This window comes from Triticum aestivum, chromosome 5D (assembly GCF_018294505.1).
Source record: "Triticum aestivum cultivar Chinese Spring chromosome 5D, IWGSC CS RefSeq v2.1, whole genome shotgun sequence".
Lineage (NCBI taxonomy): Eukaryota > Viridiplantae > Streptophyta > Magnoliopsida > Poales > Poaceae > Triticum > Triticum aestivum.
This window is the reverse complement of record NC_057808.1, coordinates 110,778,095-110,800,530: the sequence shown is the minus strand read 5'-3', so window position 1 is coordinate 110,800,530 and position 22,436 is coordinate 110,778,095. Positions and strand designations below refer to the sequence as shown.

The following is a 22,436-nucleotide window of genomic DNA, read 5'->3' as shown; positions in this document are numbered from 1 at the left end:
TATTTCTTTCTTCTTTTGCTTTTTGAGAAGACCTGTAGCATATATAATTTTTTTCTTTTTTTCGAAAAGGGGAAAGACCCTAGCATATATAAATGGAGTAGTGTTCGAATACATGTAGTTTTATACAATTCCTCATACTATATATAATACCAACATGTTGTTGTATAGCTACTAGTTCGTCTAAATCAACTTCTAGTTTAGAGACTTAGGGTCATCTTTTTTGCAGATCCTTGAGCGAATCAGCTAGTTGTTCTCTGTGAAATTCGGTGCTCCACACGGGACATTAGCATGTTCATGTTGGACCTCCTCCCTTGCGCAACGGTGACCAATTCGAATAGCTCGAACTAGATGCATATTTATCGCTTCAGAGAAAGTACGTAAGCAATCACGTGAAAAGGCCAGAGACTTGAAATCAAGACGTTGGGACTTTGGAGGATAATTGTAGCACATAAATATGAGTGCACAAAGGTTTCAATACCAATCATTTGTGCGCTTGTACATTTGCATCCTTATAAGTAACATTACACATCATGCGCGGAATACTCCATCCCTTTAACCTCTCGGAGAACAAGTCCGTATGAGGAAAAAATGAACACCTGACCCAAAAAGTAGAAAAGAAGAAAAAGAAACGAAAAGAACTTTAATCACTGTTCTATAAAATAGTGACTTTTCGAGTTAGAATAAACTAATTAACTCTAGTTTTTTCTCCATATAAGTGACGCATCTAACTCAACACCACCATGCCGACCATAAATCGTATATGCACGTACCCCTTTTCCAACATAGAATATAAATCATTGCATCTTCCAAATGTCCTCCAAACTCCAAAAATTCTCAGTGAGGCTCTCGGACTCGGAGAACCCTTGTACCCATCCAGACAAGTCTGAGTCTTGAAGCTGGAAAGTCTGGTTTGACTCAGGCCAAAACCCTTGATTCTGCTCTTCAACCCAATCCCCACTGTGTATCATCTCTCCCACGCTCGCATTTGCACAGCGTGCACCATCATATGACTCCGATGCGAATGAGTCGGACGACGATGTCACCATGCCGGAGCTCTCCATGTAGGCCGTTGGTAGCCCAGGCACAAGATGATCACCAACTGTAGATGCTTGCTGGAGGTGGTGGTCAGCGAGGCGAGGCATCCATAGATACTTCATGGCATCCTTGAACTTGGTGCTATTGGCGTCACAGTTGAGCTGCTTGGCGTGCTTTTGCACCCTTGTCCTCCAGTAGTTTTTGATCTCGTTGTCGGTCCTCCCAGGAAGGTGTTGAGCTATCTTGGACCACCTTTCATATGCAAGAAACAAAGGGGGAAATGCACTTAGGGAAACATTTATGATGCATGAAGAAAACTAATTAATTGCAACATATTTTCGCGAGGGAAAGGAAAACATTTTTTGGCATTAATTAGCAAAAGACACCTTAGTAAGTGGAATCTAATTACTAGTAAGTTAAATTTTCGGCAACTCTAGTAGGAGTGTGTGATATACACTACGTCCATGTGGAGAAAATGAACTATAATTAAGTAATCAACTCTATAATGAATTAGTAATAAATACTCACTCCATAAAGAAATATAAGAGCTTTAGCTTATATTTCTTTACGGAGGGAATAATTTGTTTGAAAAAAAAACATGAAATCTAACGAAGCAATAATTAGAGACAGCTAGATTGGTAGTACTCTCCAAATCTTTGGTGAAGAGAAAGATAGAAGAGGCGTGCAGCTTTGATGCACCGTATGTGAGGTGAAAGAGAAAGGCATAGGCATATGGTGCATGTGGCCATGCTGCAACCCATATGCATCCTATTCCCGTTTAGGTAGCCAGACTTGTACAATCTGAAGTGTGCCATCCGATGGAGCTAGCTGGAGGCTTTTGATTTGACGTGCAAGCTAGTCCACATCTAGCTAGCTAGCTAGGTTGGACTTGGAGCTAGCTGGCTGTACTGGCCGGTTACTACTGTATGCACGGTGTGCATGACATGCGACGTTTGATTATTGGTAATTACCTGTTGCCCCAGCGGGAGTGGAGGTCGAGGATGAGCAGCTGCTCGTCGGCGGTGAAGTTGCCGCGCTTCACGTCCGGCCGGAGGTAGTTCAGCCACCGCAGCCGGCAGCTCTTCCCCGTCCGCTTCAGCCCTGCACCAGCATGCATGGATCCACGGTCAGTTCATACTTCAGAGCAGGCTCAAATCAAGAATCAATTGAAAAGTCAATCTGCAAGGCCGGAGGCCGGCTGCAGGCGGACGTACCGGCGGCGCGGGCGAGGGAGTTCCAGCGGCCGTCGCCGTGGTCGGCGATGTAGTTGACGAGTGTGAGGTCCTCCTCCACGGTCCACGGGCCGCGCCGGATCTCCTCGGCGGCCTCCTCCTCGTGGCGCAGCAGGTCGTCGTCGAGCTTTACCACGGAGCACGGCATGGTCGCGCCGCTGCTCCGCTGCGTGGACGACGATGACCATGACGCCATGTTCTCTTCTCCTTTTTCTAGTTCTAGAGACAGAGAGGGGCGGAGACTAAGCCAGTTTATGAAGCTTGACAAGTTGGAGAGTTGGATTAATGAGAGACGGAGATGTCAAGTAGTGAAGTCGTTTTATAGTGTTTGCGAGAGGGAAGAGGAAGTAGAAAAGTGAGCGTGAGGGAGAGAGAGAATGCGCACGTGGTGAAATGTGAGGGAGAGAGGACGGGTGGCGCAAGGCATCCCTCTCCGCGCGTGCGCGCGTACGTATTTTCACAATTACAAAGGGCACCGTACAATTGAGGCCATGGGTCGGCGCTCGGAGATGGACGCATCATTGAGGCGGCGCGCGTACGTAAAAGATGGCATGTATTTGTATTTTTTTGGAACACTAAAAAAACACCAGACTAAAAAAAAATACATCCAGGTTTATAGACCATCTAACGATGACTACAAGCAGTTGAACGAGCCGAAGGTGCGCCGATCACCCCCTCATTGGAGCCGGGCAAATCTTATTACAGTAAACAGTTGGGAAGCGTCGTGATAAGATCACATAGGACAGCGCACCTGAACAACAACTGCCGACGATGAAGAGACGCATAGATCGGAAGGGTACAATCTGTAAACAAACAAACAAAGACGAACGAAGACCGGATCCACGTGGATCCAATGAAGACAAATGTCGACCGCAATCCCGTAAAATCCGCCGAAGGGCAAACCTCCACACGCCCTCCTATGACGTTAGAAGTATCACCGGGATGGAGGCTAGGCGGGAAGAATCTTTCCATCTTCAGAGAGTAAAAGATGACATTTCTATTCATTGGATATTGGTAAGCATACATTAAATAGAGTCGTTTACATTTTCGACACACGCAATGACAATTGAGAAGCATCACCACTCCTCCGGAGAGCTGAATGCCCTGGAACGATCAGCTGCCTGGAATCACCTATTCAATAAATCCTAAAATGCTCACGAATCACGAATAAGGACATGGAAGAATTAATCCCGCAAAAAAAAAGGACATGGAAGAATTAGATGCGAGCCTTCAATCGGCCGCTATGTGCGGAATTCTGCAATTCGCTACTAGGTCACTAGGATGCACTCTTTGAGCTAAATCCATACGAAATGGGCATTTATTAGTGGAAACTTGTGATAATAAGAGAATTTTCTTAGTGGAAACTTATCACCACCCTGCACATCATTTATAAGTGGAATTTTGAGCTTCGCTATCACATCATCAGTGGGAACTTGCGCCTATAAGTTACTTTCAATTCGAGAATCCAGAGAGGTGTTTTCATATGTCCCTTTTTAGCTCCTCTCTGTAATTCAGCTTGTCCTATCTCTGTAATTCATGTTGTACTATGTACCTGAGCTGAGTTTGAATGAAAGTTTGGCGCTTTAGGCACCTTTTCTTGTTCAAAAAAAAAAGAGAGGTGTCATAGTTATATCTGATTCTACTTCATTTTCTTGTTTAGATTCATTTTGTTTTGCTAACCTCAATCCATGCTATCACTCGGAATTTGAGGAGCACATTGTTAGCACATCTGACATGCAGTTCCCACCTGAAAGCGTCAGAGCGGTCTTGCTGGACGCTCGGCCCACCCGTCAGTGACGACTGAACCTAAGGGTCCAAGGGCTCGAATGGGTGTGAGCTGGTGTGGTGGCATCACCTACTTAGCCCCACAGGGAAGATGGTGAAGTTATCCAGTGGATCACAGCGTTAGCATTTGGCTAGGCAGCTCTATGTTCTTCCCCTTCCTATTTCCCAATTCGTGTCTCTCCCCTAATTGTGATAGCCACTAAGACTCGAATTCCTCCCAGAGCTTAATAGATCGAGAGAGATACATTGCTAGGTTGCTAACATCTAATATACATCGCCTTCAATTCTTGCACGCTGGTGAATTTCATCGAGGCCAGGCACCTGCGTCATGTGAGGAATTAGATCGAAGCCATGGATCCATCATTCAAGGACTACCTCGACAAGCTCTCTTCGTCTCTCGACGAGATACGCTCCAACATGCGCACCAACATGGCAGCGGTCAAGTCGCAGACCGCCAAGCTCGATGATCTGGTCAAGTGGCGGTCGGATCTGGAGTAGTGCATGGAGCAACTCGCTATCGCGGTCGTTGAGCTCCAACAATGGCGACGGGTGGCGTTTAGAGAAGGGTTGTCGACTGGGGCCGGTGTATCAGCACCACCAGTGTCTCTTTGGGGCCACATCGGCACCAGCTTAAACACAGTAAGCAACCCTCTTGGGTCTACGCACCACGGCGTTGACACACAACCACAAGGATTGGCATTGGCTTTCGCTTCAGTGTCTACCCCGGTCAACGTCAGTTTGCTCTGCAATCTCCTGCTCCGCACACTTCTCCTTTTGCACATGCTAGTCAAATACAAATCGGGATTGGGCAAGTACACCCCTTCATCGGATTTCCACAATTTCAGGCGAAAATCCCCGCCTCTCAAAAACCTTGTGCGAGCAATGTTTTCGGATGTTTGGGATTCAGGGCAAAAATTGAGTGCCTATGGCTTCTCTAAATTTTGCTAGGTCAGCATCCGTGTGGCTCCAGTCGGTTCTAAAGAAATTGTCTGAATTCAATTGGTAATCATTTGCTACTTTACATTGCACACGGTTGGGGTGCGAGAGCCATCAGGTGCTAATCCACCCGTTTTACACAATTTCTTTCAAAAAATCTTCTGTCGCTGATTACCTTGAGCGATACGAGTTGGTTATTAATACATTTATTTGCTTATTCCAAGACTATCCATCCTTAACTATTACTTCTTACTCGATATGTGGAGAGACTTTGCACCGACATCCTGCCGTGGTGCCGATGCAATGATACTCGACCTCGACATGGCGCATGCTCTAGCACTACTTCAAGAGGAAGTGGTGGACGATGCAGAGGAACGGTTTGGCAATACAAATGGTCGTTGTATTGATCGGGTGTAGGTGCACGTATATAAAGAATACAAGTGGGCCTCGACCTCAACTATACAAGACTAGGAGGTGGGCCAGGATATACACATACACATGCAACACATATATTCAACACCCCCCGCGGTCGAAGCGTCGCAGGAGACACAAAGACTAGACCTAAACTCCTCGAAAACGGGAGTAGGAAACCCCTTAGTCATCACGAACGTGGAGAACCCGAACACGGCCAAGTGCAACCTGCTCACGCACAAAGTGAATATCGAGCTATATATATGCTTCGTACGACGATGGTGCACCGGGTTGGCGGAGAGGTAGACCGCGCTGACGTTATCGCAGTACCCAAGAGTTGCCTTGTGAACATCACAAAGCAACTCCTGGAGTAGCTGACGAATCCAAGAACATTCGGCGACGGCATTAGCCACGGCCCGATACTCTGCCTCGGCGCTGGAGCGGGAAACCGTGGGCTGTCGCTTGGATGACCAAGAGATCAGCGAGGGCCCAAGGTAGATGCAGTAGCCGGACATAGAGGCGCCGGGTGTCGGGGCAGCCGGCCCAGTCGGCGTCCGAGTAGGCGACGAGGTCGGTGGAGGCGGAGGCCATCAGAGTGAGTCCCAAGGACATAGTGCCGTGTATGTAACAGAGAATACACTTCACCAAGGTCCAATGGGAGTCACACGGGGAGTTTATATGGAGGCAAACCTGCTGAACAACGTACTGCAGATCCGAGCGTGTCAGTGTCAGGTATTGTAAAGCACCAACAATGGAGCGATAGAACGCTGCATCGGACGCGGGAGACCCCTCCATGGCAGAGACCTTCACCTTCATGTCGACAGGAGTGGGCGTCGTCTTGCAGTTAAGCATACCAGCACGCTCCAGAAGCTCGTGGGCGTACTTCTGCTGATGCAGAAAGAAGCCGTCAGCTTGACAGACCACCTCGATGCCAAGGAAGTAGTGCAGGGACCCCAAGTCCTTGAGGGCGAACTCATCACGAAGACGAGCCGTGAGCCACTGAAGGAGCTTGGGGGTGGATGCCGTGAGGATGATGTCGTCGACATAGAGCAGCAGATATGCAGTGTCAGCTCCCTGATGATACACGAAGAGTGAGGCATCAGAGCGAGTGGACCGAAATCCCAGAGACTGCAGGAACGCGGCGATACGCTGGTACCAAGCCCGTGGTGACTGCTTCAACCCGTAAAGAGAACGGGAGAGCAAGCACACGAAGTCCGGATGCTCCGTGTCGACGAAGCCAGTGGGCTGCTCACAGAACACCTGCTCGGCAAGATGATCGTGCAAGAAGGCGTTGGAGACGTCCAACTGATGCACATGCCAGGCTCGCGAGACCGCCAACTGAAGCACGGTGCAGATCGTGCCCTGTTTCACAACCGGAGCGAAGGTGTCGGTGAAGTCCACGCCTGCACGTTGCCGAAAGCCACGAACTACCCACCGAGCCTTGTAGCGCTCAAGGGAACCATCCAGACGGGTCTTGTGACAGAACGCCCACTTGCTAGTGATGACATTGGCACGAGGGGTCGCGGAACAAGATGCCACGTGCGGTTGCATTGCAAGGCGTCGAATTCCTCCTGTATCGCGGCGAGCCAGCGGGGATCCCGAAGGGCAATGCGAGCAGAGGTGGGGATGGGTGATGGCGTCGATATTGAGGCAGCGCACACATACTCATCGAAGGAGTAGCGCGTGCTCAGCTGGAGCACACCGGCGCGAGCGCGGGTCGTTACGTTGAGAGGCGGAGCGGCGGCGGCGGCGGCCGGGCCTGTGGCGGTCACCGGGCCAATGGCGGCGGTAGGGCCCACGGCGGCGCTCGAGCCAGCGGCGGCCGGGCGGGCAGCTGCGGGGGCGGCGACGGGCGAGGAGGATGTTGAGCCCGTCGTCGGAGAGGCGGCGCCAACCGGGGTGGAGGACGGGGTGGCCGCCGCGGAGCCGGGGTGGGGGGCCCAGTCCGGCTCAACCTCGTAAGAGGGAGTCGGGGACCTAGGGGCCCAGTCCGTCTCGACCTTGGGGGAGGGAGTCGGGAACCCGGGCGGCAGCAGAAGGCGCCGGGCTAGAGGGACCACCTGGGGTCGCGGCCGTGCGTCACGCCAAGCAGGGGGCGCGGGGGTCGGCACCGAGGGAGCCGGAGCCGGAGAGACCTGAAAAAAAGGGAACACCGTCTCGACAAAATACACGTGCCTCGAGGTGTACACGCGGTGAGTGACAGGATCATAGCACCGGTTACCTTTGGTGTTAGAGGGATAGCCAAGGAAAACGCATGGGAGTGATCGTGGTGCGAGCTTGTGTGGAGTGGTGGACGGGGTGCTTGGATAGCAAAGACACCCGAAGATGCGAAGACCGTCATAGGACGATGGTGCACCGAAGAGAAGGTGGTGAGGGGCGTAGTTCCACCGAGGACGACATGGAAGGATGTTGACTAGAAGGGTAGCAGTGGCGAGAGCATCGAGCCAAAACCGGGCGGGCACGTTAGAGTGAAAGAGTAACGTGCGAACGTAGTCATTAAGAGTGCAAGGAATGCGCTCGGCACGGTCGTTCTGCTGTGAGGTGTATGGGCAAGTTAAACGGAAGATGGTGCCGTGAGAAGCAAGAAGGGTGCGAAGAGCAAAGTTATCAAACTCTTTTCCGTTGTCGGTTTGGAGTGCAAGGATGGGGCGACTGAACTGTGTGGTGACATAGGAATAAAAGGACGTGAGTGTGGCTAAAGCATCGGATTTGTGACGAAGCAGAAAAGTCCACACATAATGAGAATAATCATCTAAAATCAACCAAATAGTATAGGTAGCCCATGTTACTTGCAACGGGAGATGTCCAAACATCACTATGGAGTAATTGAAACAAAAAAGTGGAAACAGTTGTAGACGCACTAAAGGGAAGACGAACGTGCTTGCCTAAACGACAAGCCTCACAAGTATGCTCGTCCAGCTTATTACATGAGAAAGAAAAAACTCCTAACAATTTGACGCAAAACGGTGGGGTTGGGGTGGCCCAAACGAGCATGCCAAAGGTCGACGCCGGCGGCGAGGGCGACGGGTGTGGAGGTGGAGGCGCCAGCGTGCATGGGATAGAGCTCATCGGGGCTGTCAAATCGGTGAAGTACCATCCGGGTACTGATACGTCTCCGTCATATCTACTTTTCCTAACGCTTTTCCTCTTGTTTTGGATTCTAATTTGCATGATTTGAATGAAACTAACCCGGACTGATTCTATTTTCAGCAGAACTACCATGGTGTTGTTTTTGTGCAGAAATAAAAGTTCTCGGATTGGATCGAAACTTTGCGAGGAATTTTTATACGAATAAAGATAATTTCTGGAGCCAAGAACCACCGGAGGGGGGCACCTGGGTGGGCACAACCCATCAGGGCAGGCCACCCCCTCCAGGCGTGCCAAGGTGGGTTGTCCCCACCTGGTGGCCCCCAGACCCTGAAACCGACGCCATAAAATCACATTTTCCAGAAAAAAAAATCAGGGAGAAAGAATTATCACGTTTCACGAGACGAAGCCGTGCCGCCTCCTGTTCTTCATCGGGAGGCCAAATCTGGAGTCTGTTTGGGGCTCCTGAGAGGGGGATCTTTGATCTTCGTCATCACTAACCCTTCTCCATCGCCAATTCCATGATGCTCCCACCCGGGAGTGAGTAATTCCTTCGTAGGCTCACTGATCGGTGAGGAGTTGGATGAGATTCATCATGTAATCGAGTTAGTTTGTTAGGGCTTGATCCCTAGTATCCATTATATTCTAAGATTGATGTTGCTATGACTTTTCCATGCTTAATGCTTCTCACTTTGGGCCCGGGTGCCATGATTTCAGATATGAACCGTTTATGTTATCACCATTATATCTAAGTTCTAGATCCGATCTTGCAAGTTATAGTCACCTACTACGTGTTATGATCCGGCAACCCCGAAGTGACAATAGTCGGGACACTTCTCGGTGATGACCGTAGTTTGAGGAGTTCATGTATTCACCGTGTGTTAATGCTTTGTTCCAGTTCTCAAATAAAAGAAGGCCTCAATATCCCTTAGTTTCCAATAGGACCCCGCTGCCACGGGAGGGTAGGGCAAAAGATGCCATGCAAGTTCTTTCCATAAGCACGTATGACTATTTACGGAATACATGCCTACATTATACTCCCTCCGTCCGAAATAAGTGACTCAAGTTTGTACTAACTTTGTACTAAACTTAGTACAAATTTGAGTCACTTATTTTGGGACGAAGGGAGTATTTATGAACGGGAGCTAGTGCCATATCGCCCTAGGTTGTAACTGTCACATGATGAATATCATCCAACAAATCGCCGATCCAATGTCTACGATTTTCCTACATATTGTTCTTGCTAAGTTACTACTGCTATTGTTACTATTGCACTTGCTACAAAACTATTGCTATCACTGTTACCGTTACTATTGCTGTTGCTACTACTATCAAAACTATCATACTACTTTGCTACTGATCACCTTGCTGCAGATAATTAATCTCCAGGTGTGGTTGAATTGACAACTCAGTAGCTAATACTTACAAATATTCTTTGGCTCCCCTTGTGTCGAATCAATAAATTTGGGTTGAATACTCTACCCTCGAAAACTGTTGTGATCCCCTATACTTGTGGGTTATCAAGACCTTTCTCTGGCACCGTTGCCGGGGAGCATAGCTATATTTGTTGAGTCACATGGGATTATTATCAAATTGTCACTATGAAGAATCTGAAGGATGCTAAGAGTAAGATTTTTCCCTCTAAGACGAGGGGAGGTAAGGAACTGCCATCCAGCTCCGCACTTGATTCACCTTCTGTTATAAGTAAACTTGCAACACCACCACATGCTATCAACTCTGATATGTCGCAAGTTATTGATGATGCTACTTCTGCTATGAATGTTACTCTTGATGATGCTAGTACCTTGCTTGATGATAATGCGCCACTAGGTGAATTTCTTTACGAACAAATTGCTAGAGTAAGATAGCATGATATTGTTGAAACTAATGAAGCGCTTGAAACTGAAAATCTTGAAACACCTATTAGAACTAGCCTGATGACCCACAAGTATAGGGGGTCAATTGTAGCTCTTTTCGATAAGTAAGAGTGCCGAACCCAACGAGGAGCAGAAGGAAATGACAAGTAGTTTTCAGTAAGGTAATGTCTGCAAGTGCTGAAATTGTAAGTAGTGGAGTAGTTTGATAGCAAGATAAATTGTAATGAGCAAGTGAAGATAGTAGTAACAAAAGTGCAGCAAGGTATCCCAATCCTTTTGAGGCAAAGGACAGGCCAAAACGGTCTCTTATGATAAGCAAAGCGTTCTTGAGGGTACACGGGAATTTCATCTAGTCACTTTCATCATGTTGGTTAATTCGTATTTGCTACTTTGATAATTTGATATGTGGGTGGACCGGTGCTTAGGTGTTGTTCTTACTTGAACAAACCTCCTACTTATGATTAACCCTCCCGCAAGCATCCGCAACTACGAGAAAAGTATTAAGAATAAATTCTAACCATAGCATTAAACTTTTGGATCCAATCAGTCCCTTACGGAATAGCGCATAAACTGGGGTTTAAGCTTCTGTCACTCTCATAACCCATCATCTAATTGCTACTCCACAATGCATTCCCTTAGGCCCAAATATGGTGAAGTGTCATGTAGTCGAGGCTCATATGACACCACCGATGACCCACAAGTATAGGGGATCTATCGTAGTCCTTTTGATAAGTAAGAGTGTCGAACCCAACGAGGAGCAGAAGGAAATAATAAGCGGTTTTCAGCAAGGTATTCTCTGCAAGCACTGAAATTATAAGTAACAGATAGTTTTGTGATAGGATAATTTGTAACGAGCAACAAGTAACAAAAGTAAAGAAAGTGCAGCAAGGTGGCCCAATCCTTTTTGTAGCAAAGGACAAGCCTGGATAAACTCTTATATAGAGAAAAGCGCTCCCGAGGACACATGGGAATTATCGTCAAGCTAGTTTTCATCACATTCATATGATTCACGTTCGGTACTTTGATAATTTGATATGTGGGTGGACCGGTGCTTGGGTGCTGCCCTTACTTGGATAGGCATCCCACTTATGATTAACCTCTATTGCAAGCATCCGCAACTACAACAAAAGTATTAAGGTAAACCTAACCATAGCATGAAACATATGGATCGAAATCAGCCCCTTACGAAGCAACGCATAAACTAGGGTTTAAGCTTCTGTCACTCTAGCAACCCATCATCTACTTATTACTTCCCAATGCCTTCCTCTAGGCCCAAATAATAGTGAAGTGTTATGTAGTCGACGTTCACATAACACCACTAGAGGATAAACAACATACATCTCATCAAAATATCAAACGAATACCAAATTCACATGACTACTAATAGGAAGACTTCTCCCATGTCCTCAGGAACAAACGTAACTACTCACAAAGCATATTCATGTTCATAATCAGAAGAGTATTAATATGCATATAGGATCTGAACATATGATCTTCCACCAAATAAACCGACTAGCATCAACTACAAGGAATAATCAACACTACTAGCAACCTACAGGTACCAATCCCGGACTTAGAAAAAAGAATTGGATACAAGAGATGAACTAGGGTTTGAGAGGAGATGGTGCTAGTGAAGATGTTGATGGAGATTGCCCTCTCCCGATGAGAGGAGCGTTGGTGATGATGATGACGATGATTTCCCCATCCCGGAGGGAAGTGTCCCCGGCAGAACAGCTCTGCCGGAGCCCCAGATTGGTTCCGCCTTGTGGCGGCGGAGTCTCGTCCCGAAAGCTTGCTTATGATTTTTCTTCGGACGAAAGACTTCATATAGCAGAAGATGGGCACCAGAGGGCCAACAGGGGGCCCACGAGGCAGGGGGGCGCGCCCCCCACCCTCGTGGCCAGGTGGAGGCCCCCCTGACGTATTTCTTCTGCTCAATATTTTTTATTATTTCCAAAAATAACTTTCGTGGAGTTTCAGGACTTTTGGAGTTACGCAGAATAGGTCTCTAATATTTGCTCCTTTTCTAGCCCAGAATTCCAGCTGCCGGCATTCTCCCTCCTTATGTAAACCTTGTAAAATAAGAGAGAATAGGCATAAGTATTGTGACATAATGTGTAATAACAGCCCATAATGCAATAAATATCGATATAAAAGCATGATGCAAAATGGACGTATCAACTCCCCCAAGCTTAGACCTCGTTTGTTCTCAAGCGAAAGCCGATAACGATAAATATGTCCACATGTTTAGAGGTAGAGGTGTCGATAAAATAAAATACGGACATGAGGGCATCATGATTGTTCTCATAACAGCAACATATATGGATAATGTCATATGATTTCTTATGCTCAAGTAATAATCTATTCACAATGCAAAGTATGAATCAGAAACTTTATTGAGAACCAACAAACTATAATCTCAGTCATTGAAGCAATTGCAATTTATCATAACATCAGAAAGAGTCTATGTCAGAGCTTTGTAGCAAGTCCACATACTCAAATATCATTTAATCTTTCATAATTGCTAACACTCACGCAATACTTGTGGTTACAGAGTTTTAGTCGGACACAGAGAAAGATAGGGGCTTATAGTTTCGCCTCCCAACCTTTTACCTCAAGGGTAATGTCAACAATAATAATTCATGCTAAGCCATATCCAATTAGATATATATATTAGGATATTTCCAACATCCTGTGCTTGCCAAAGGATAAAATGTAAAAAGGAAAGGTGAAGATCACCATGACTCTTGCATAAGATAAAAGATAATAATAAAAGATAGGCCCTTCACAGAGGGAAGCAGAGGTTGCCATGCGCTTTCAAGGTTGGATGCACAAAATCTTAATGCGAAAGAACGTCACTTTATATTGCCACTTGTGATATGAACCTTTATTATGCAGTCCGTCGCTTTTATTTCTTCCACATCACAAGATCGTATAAAGCTTATTTCCTCCACACCAATCAATCATACATATTTAGAGAGCAATTTTTATTGCTTGCACCGATGGCAACTTACTTGAAGGATCTTACTCAATCCATAGGTAGGTATGGTGGACTCTTATGGCAAAACTGGGTTTAAGGGTATTTGGAAGCACAAGTAGTATCTCTACTTGGTGAAAAGAATTTGGCTAGCATGAGGGGGAAAGGCAAGCTCAACATGTTGGATGATCCATCACAATATACTTTATCTCAGATATAAGAAAACATACCCCATTAAGTTGTCTTCCTTGTCCAACATCAACTCTTTAGCATGTCATATTTTAATGAGTGCTCCCAATCATAAAAGATGTCCAAGATAGTATATTTATATGTGAAACCTCTCTTTCTTTATTACTTCCTATTAATTGCAACGATGACCAAAGCTATGTTTGTCAACTCTCAACAACTTTTAATCATCATACTCTTCCTATGTGAAGTCATTACTCTTCATAAAATCAATATGATCTCTTTAATTCTTTTTATTCTTTTCTCTTTCTTTTATTCCCTCAAGATCATAGCAAGATAATCAAGCCCTTGACTCAACACTAATCTTTATTATATAGCTTACGGACTCGATTACATAGAGGGATCATAAGGAAAAACTCAAAACTAGATCATACCAAAACTTTATTCTACTAGATCAAGATACTACTAAAAGGATCGAACTAAGAAAAACGGTAAAGATAGGAGATGTGATTGTGATACGATACCGGGGCATCTCCCCCAAGCTTGGCAGTTGCCAGGGGAGTGCCCATACCCATATGATTATGTCTCCTTCGTTGAAGAATAAGAAGATGGTTTAGTTGATGGCGTAGTCTTCTTCCTTAATTTGCGCTTGAGGACAGAATTTTGATCCCTCAAGTCATCGATCTCCTGCTCCAGGCTTAATATCTTTTTGCATAATTCCTGCTTGTTTTCCTGCAAGAGACGAAAAGGGATAAAATCGATCTTAAATTTCTTTGCTCTATCAGGGAGGCTTGACTTTTTGAACTCCACATGCATGTCCCCAGGTTGAGGTAATGGGACTTCATCTTCATCTGAGCTCGTCTCCTCCTTTCTCTTGGGCTCATAGTCCTCTTCTTCTTCCGTAGTCCAACCACAATGCTCCACATCCTCATAGACCTTAGGATCTGCAAGGTAATCAGCCACATAGCTTTCTCCTTCCGAATACTGGGACGACATGTTGCTCTAATCTGCAGCGGGACAACAAGAAACAAAGACAAGAGATATTTGCGTGATACGGAGGTCAAAACCTTCGGGAGATTATATAATGAAATTTTACCGACCAAAATACGTAACGTGCAAGAAAACGGAGTCTGGAGAGCGCACGAGGTGCCCACGAGGCAGGGGGCGCGCCCTCCACCCTCGTGGAGGCCTCGTGTCCTTCCCGGACTGCTTCTTATTTTTCTATTTTTCTAAATATTCCAAAACGGAGAAAAATTGCCACTAGAACTGTTTTGGAGTCGGTTTACTTACCGTACCACATACCTATTCCTTTTCGGAGTCTGAAACGTTCCGGAAAGTGTCCCTTATGTATTCCTCCGGGGTTACGGTTTTAATAACATTGGTTTCAACATTTATAGGATTACCTGAGATATAGTGTTTAATTCTTTGACCGTTCACCACCTTCGGATTTGTGCCTTCGAAGTTGTTGATTTTTATGGCACCGGAACGATAGACCTCCTCGATAACGTAACGGCCTTCCCATTTAGAGAGAAGTTTTCCTGCAAAAAATCTTAAACGAGAGTTGTATAGCAATACATAATCACCTACATTAAACTCACGCTTTTGTATTCTTTTGTCATGACATCTTTTAACTTTTTCTTTAAACAACTTGGCATTTTCATAGGCTTGGGTTCTCCATTCATCAAGTGAGCTAATGTCAAATAACCTCTTCTCACCGGCAAGTTTGAAATCATAGTTGAGCTCTTTAATAGCCCAATATGCCTTATGTTCTAGTTCAAGAGGTAAGTGACATGCTTTTCCATAAACCATTTTATACGAAGACATACCCATAGGATTTTTATATGAAGTTATGTAGGCCCATAATGCATCATCAAGTTTCTTGGACCAATTCTTTCTAGATCTATTAACAGTCTTTTGCAAAATTAATTTGAGCTCTCTATTGCTCAATTCTACTTGACCACTAGACTGTGGGTGATAAGGAGATGCAATTCTATGATTAACATCATACTTAGCAAGCATTTTACGAAAAGCACCATGAATAAAATGTGAACCACCATCAGTCATCAGATATCTAGGGACTCCAAACCTCGGAAAAATAACTTCTTTAAGCATTTTAATAGAGGTGTTATGACCAACACTACTAGTTGGAATAGCTTCTACCCAATTAGTAACGTAATCAACAGCAACTAAAATATGTGTGTATCCATTAGAGGCAGGAAAAGGTCCCATATAATCAAAGCCCCAAACATCAAATGGTTCAATAACAAGTGAATAATTCATAGGCATTTCTTGACGTCTACTAATATTACCAATTCTTTGACATTCATCACAAGATAAGACAAACTTACGGGCATCCTTGAAGAGAGTAGGCCAATAAAAACCGGATTGCAATACCTTATGTGCAGTTCTATCTCCAGCGTGGTGTCCTCCATAAGCCTCGGAGTGACACTTGCGTAGGATCTGTTCCTGTTCATGCTCAGGTACACAACGTCTAATAACACCATCTACTCCTTCTTTATAAAGATGTGGGTCATCCCAAAAGTAATGTCTTAAATCATAGAAAAACTTTTTCTTTTGCTGGTATGTGAAACTAGGTGGTATGAATTTAGCAACGATGTAATTAGCATAATCAGCATACCATGGAGTAGTACGAGAAGCATTTATGACATTTAATTGTTCATCAGGAAAGCTATCATCAATAGGTAGTGGGTCATCAAGAACATTTTCTAACCTAGACAAGTTGTCTGCAACGGGGTTCTCAGCTCCCTTTCTATCAATAATATGCAAATCAAATTCTTGTAGCAAGAGAACCCATCTAATAAGTCTAGGTTTAGCATCTTTCTTTTCCATAAGATATTTAATAGCAGCATGATCAGTGTGAATAGTTACTTTAGAATCAACAATATAAGGTCTGAACTTATCACAAGCAAATACAACTGCTAAGAATTCTTTTTCAGTAGTAGCATAATTTCTCTGAGCATTGTCTAGAGTTTTACTAGCATATTGAATAACATTTAATTTCTTATCAACTCTTTGCCCTAGAACAGCACCTACAGCATAATCACTAGCATCACACATAATTTCAAAGGGTAAATTCCAATCAGGTGGCTGAACAATAGGTGCAGAGATCAATGCTTTCTTAAGTATTTCAAATGCTTCTACACAATCATCATCAAAGACAAATGGTATATCTTTTTGTAATAAATTAGTCAGAGGCCGAGAAATTTTTGAGAAGTCCTTAATGAACCTCCTATAAAAACCGGCGTGACCAAGGAAACTTCTTATACCTTTGATGTCCTTGGGACATGGCATCTTTTCAATAGCATCAACCTTGGCTTTATCAACTTCAATACCTCTTTCAGAAACTTTATGCCCCAAGACAATACCTTCATTAACCATAAAGTGGCACTTTTCCCAATTCAAGACAAGGTTAGTTTCTTCACATCTCTGCAAAACTCGATCAAGGTTGCTCAAGCAATCATCAAAAGAGGATCCATAAACGGAGAAATCGTCCATGAAAACCTCACAAATCTTTTCACAAAAGTCAGAGAATATAGCCATCATGCATCTTTGAAAGGTAGCAGGTGCATTACATAAACCAAAAGGCATACGTCTATAAGCAAAAGTACCGAAAGGGCAAGTAAAAGTGGTCTTTGATTGATCATCGGCCGACACAGGTATTTGAGAGAAACCAGAATAACCATCTAGAAAGCAAAAATGTGTATGTTTGGATAATCTTTCTAGCATTTGATCAATAAAAGGTAAGGGGTAATGATCTTTTTTAGTAGCCTTATTTAATTTGCGGAAATCAATTACCATCCTATAACCTGTAATAATTCTTTGCGGAATCAATTCATCTTTATCATTAGGAACGACAGTAATACCTCCCTTCTTAGGGACACAATGGACATGACTTACCCACTGACTATCAGCAACGGGATAAATTATACCTGCCTCAAGGAGCTTTAGTATTTCCTTTCTTACCACTTCTTTCATCTTAGGATTCAGCCGTCGTTGATGATCACGAACTGGTTTGGCATCTTTCTCCAAATTTATTTTGTGTTGGCATAGAGTGGGACTAATGCCCTTAAGATCATCAAGAGTATATCCAATAGCAGCGCGGTGCTTCTTCAGAGTTTTCAATAATCTCTCTTCTTCATGCTCTGAAAGGTTAGCACTAATAATAACAGGATATATCTTTTTCTCATCAAGATAAGCATATTTAAGAGTATCAGGTAACAGTTTAAGCTCAAACACGGGATCACCCTTGGGTGGAGGAGGATCCCCTAGGATTTCAACAGGCAAATTGTGTTTCAGGACAGGTTCTTGTTTAAAGAATACTTCATCTATTTCCCTTCTTTCATTCATAAACATATCATTTTCATGGTCTAGCAAATATTGTTCTAAAGGATCACTAGGAGGTACGGCAATAGAAGCAAGACCAATTATTTCATCCTTACTAGGCAATTCCTCTTCACGGTGTTGTCTACGAAATTTAGAGAAATTAAACTCATGAGACATATCACCCAAACCAATAGTAACAACATCCTTTTCGCAGTCTATCCTAGCATTAACAGTGTTCAAGAAGGGTCTACCAAATATAATGGGACAAAAGCTATCTTGTGGGGAACCAAGAACAAGAAAATCAGCAGGATATTTAGTTTTCCCACACAAGACTTCAACATCTCTAACAATTCCCATTGGTGAAATAGTATCTCTATTGGCAAGTTTAATTGTGACATCAATATCTTCTATCTCAGCAGGTGCAATATCATGCATAATTTCTTTGTATAAGTCAAAAGGTATTGCACTAGCACTAGCACCCATATCACATAAGCCATGATAACAATGATCTCCTATTTTAACCGAAATAACAGGCATGCCTACCACAGGTCTATGTTTATCTTTAGCACAAGGTTTGGCAATTCTAGCAGTTTCATCACGGAAATGAATAACATGCCCATCAATATTATCAGACAAGAGATCTTTAACAATAGCAATATTAGGTTCAACTTTAATTTGCTCAGGAGGTGTATAAGTTCTAATATTGCTTTTACGGAACCACAGTTGAAGCTTTAGCATGATCCTTTATTCTAACAGGGAAAGGTGGTTTCTCAACATAAGTAGTAGGAACAATAGGATCATTATAAGTGATAGTCTTTTCTTCAACTTTAATAGGTGCAGCTACTTTTACTTCTATGGGAGGATGATATTTAAACCACTTCTCCTTAGGGAGATCAACATGAGCAGCAAAAGATTCACAGAAAGAAGCTACTATCTCAGAGTCAAGTCCATATTTAGTGCTAAATTTACGGAAAACATCGGTATCCATAAAAGATTTAACACAATCAAACTTAGGTGTCATACCTGACTCCTTACCTTCGTCGAGATCCCAATCTTCAGAGTTGCGTTTAATTCTTTCCAATAAATCCCATTTGAATTCAATAGTCTTCATCATAAAAGAGCCAGCACAAGAAGTATCGAGCATGGTGCGATTGTTATCAGAAAGCCGAGCATAAAAGTTTTGAATAATTATTTCTCTTGGGAGCTCATGATTGGGGCATGAATATAACATTGATTTAAGCCTCCCCCAAGCTTGAGCGATGCTTTCTCCTTCGCGAGGCCAAAAATTATATATATAATTGCGATCAGGATGAACAAGATGCATAGGATAAAACTTCTGATGAAATTCCAATTTCAATCGTTTGTAATTCCATGATCCCATATCATCACATAGCCTATACCATGTCAATGCATCTCCCTTCAAAGATAAAGGGAAGACCTTCTGCTTAATAACATCACCGGGTATACCTGCAAGCTTAAATAATCCACAAAGTTCATCCACATAGATTAGGTGCTCATCAGGATGCATTGTTCCATCTCCTGCAAAAGGATTAGCTAGCAGTTTTTCTAACATACCCGAAGGAATTTCAAAGTAGACATTTTCATCTTCAGTAGGTTCAGTAGGTTGAGGAGCAACTCTTTGCTCTACTGGTCGGGGTGAAGATACCCCGAACAAGCCCCTCAGAGGATTACTTTCCATAGTAACAAGTGACAGTAAATTTCAGCACACTATATGAATTTTTCTTTACCAAATTCCACCTACCAAAGGCGCTTCACTCCCCGGCAACGGCGCCAGAAAAGAGTCTTGATGACCCACAAGTATAGGGGATCTATCATAGTCCTTTCGATAAGTAAGAGTGTCGAACCCAACGAGGAGCAGAAGGAAATGATAAGCGGTTTTCAGCAAGGTATTCTCTGCAAGCACTGAAATTATAGGTAACTGATAGTTTTGTGATAGGATAATTTGTAACGAGCAACAAGTAACAAAAGTAAATAAAGTGCAGCAAGGTGGCCCAATCCTTTTTGTAGCAAAGGACAAGCCTGGACAAACTCTTATATAGAGAAAAGCGCTCCCGAGGACACATGGGAATTATCGTCAAGCTAGTTTTCATCACGTTCATATGATTCGCGTTCGGTACTTTGATAATTTGATATGTGGGTGGACCGGTGCTTGGGTGCTGCCCTTACTTGGACAAGCATCCCACTTATGATTAACCTCTATTGCAAGCATCCGCAACTACAACAAAAGTATTAAGGTAAACCTAACCATAGCATGAAACATATGGATCCAAATCAGCCCCTTACGAAGCAACGCATAAACTAGGGTTTAAGCTTCTGTCACTCTAGCAACCCATCATCTACTTATTACTTCCCAATGCCTTCCTCTAGGCCCAAATAATGGTGAAGTGTTATGTAGTCGACGTTCACATAACACCACTAGAGGATAGACAACATACATCTCATCAAAATATCGAACGAATACCAAATTCACATGACTACTAATAGCAAGACTTCTCCCATGTCCTCAGGAACAAACGTAACTACTCACAAAGCATATTCATGTTCATAATCAGAGGAGTATTAATATGCATATAGGATCTGAACATATGATCTTCCACCAAATAAACCGACTAGCATCAACTACAAGGAGTAATCAACACTACTAGCAACCTACATGTACCAATCCCGGACTTAGAGACAAGAATTGGATACAAGAGATGAACTAGGGTTTGAGAGGAGATGGTGCTGGTGAAGATGTTGATGGAGATTGCCCTCTCCCGATGAGAGGAGCATTGGTGATGACGATGGCGATGATTTCCCCCTCCCGGAGGGAAGTGTCCTCGGCAGAACAGCTCTGCCAGAGCCCTAGATTGGTTCCGCCAAGGTTCCGCCTCGTGGCGGCGGAGTCTCGTCCCGAAAGCTTGCTTATGATTTTTCTTCGGACGAAAGACTTCATATAGCAGAAGATGGGCACCGAAGGGCCAACAGGGGGCCCACGAGGCAGGGGCGCGCCCAGGGGGTAGGGCGCGCCCCCACCCTCGTGGCCAGGTGGAGGCCCCCCTGACGTATTTCTTCCGCTCAATATTTTTTATTATTTCCAAAAATAAATTTCATGGAGTTTCAGGACTTTTGGAGTTGCGCAGAATAGGTCTCTAATATTTGCTCCTTTTCCAGCCCAGAATTCCAGCTGCCGGCATTCTCCCTCCTTATGTAAACCTTGTAAAATAAGAGAGAATAGGCATAAGTATTGTGACATAATGTGTAATAACAGCCCATAATGCAATAAATATCGATATAAAAGCATGATGCAAAATGGACGTATCAACCACTAAGGGAATAACAACATACATACTATCAAAATATCGAACACATATCAAATTGACATGATTACTTGCAACATGATTTCTCCCGTGACCTCAAGAACAAAAGTAACTACTCACAAATGATAAACATGCTCATGATCAGAGGAGTATTAAATACCATAATGGATCTGAACATATAATCTTCCACCAAATAAACCATATAGTAATCAACTACAAGATGTAATCAACACTACTAGTCACCCACAAGCAACAATCTGTAGTTCCGGTAACAAGATTGAACACAAGAGATGAACTAGGGTTTGAGATGAGATGGTTTTGTTGAAGATGTTGATGGAGATTGCCCTCCCCAAGATGGGAGAGTTGTTGGTGATGATGAGGACGATAATTTCCCCCTCCGGGTGGGAAGTTCCCCCGGCGGAATCGCTCCGCCGGAGGGCAAAAGTGCTCCTGGCCAAGTTCCGCCTCGAGATGGCGGTGCTCCATCCCAAAAGTCCTCCTATTATTTTTTCTAGGTCAAAATGACTTATATACCAGAAGATGGGCACCGGAGGTGGGCCTGGGTGAGCACAACCCATCAGGGCGCACCTGGGCTCCCTGGCGCACCCAGGTGGGTTGTGCCCACCTGGTGGGGCCCCTCTGGTAGTTATTTGCTCCAATAATTCTTAAATATTCCATAAAAAATCTCCGTGAAGTTTCAGCTTGTTTGGAGTTGTGTAGAATAGGTAGCCTGACGTAGCTTTTCCAGGTCCAGATGTCCAGCTGCCGGAATTCTCCCTCTTGGTGTGTACCTTGCAAATTATGAGAGAAAAGGCATTAGAGTTACTCGAAAAAAGCATTATTATGGAAAAAACATCATAAATAACAGTGAGAAAACATGATGCAAAATGGATGTATCAACTCCCACAAGCTTAGACCTCGCTTGTCCTCAAGCGAAAACCGAAATCGAAAAACATGTCCACATTCTTTGAGAGAGAGGTGTCGATAAAAACAAAATACGGACATAGAAGCATCATGTGAATTATTATAACAACAACAAAAATTAAACATAAGACTTTTATCATATACTTCTCATGTATAAGTAACAGTTCATCACACAATCAAAGTATAAAGCAAAAACTCTATTAGAAACCAACAAACTGTGTTCTCAGTCAACTTTGCAACTACAATTCATCATCTTTTCAGGAAGGGTCATGTGTCGGAGCCTTTAGGCAAGTCCACATACTCAACCATCATATAGTCTTCT

The 22,436-nt window shown here is 44.0% G+C and overlaps 1 protein-coding gene across 1 annotated transcript; it reads right to left on the bottom strand.

The window, feature by feature from the left end:
* Positions 1–439: 439 nt before the first annotated feature.
* LOC123124451 (transcription factor JAMYB) lies at positions 440–2,568 on the bottom strand. The gene is made up of 3 exons (XM_044545068.1): positions 2,250–2,568; positions 2,007–2,136; positions 440–1,287 (listed from the first exon to the last, which is right to left on the bottom strand). Exons 1-3 carry the CDS (start codon positions 2,461–2,463, stop codon positions 795–797), a joined length of 837 nt encoding a protein of 278 aa, XP_044401003.1. The 5' UTR covers positions 2,464–2,568; the 3' UTR covers positions 440–794.
* Positions 2,569–22,436: the final 19,868 nt, after the last annotated feature.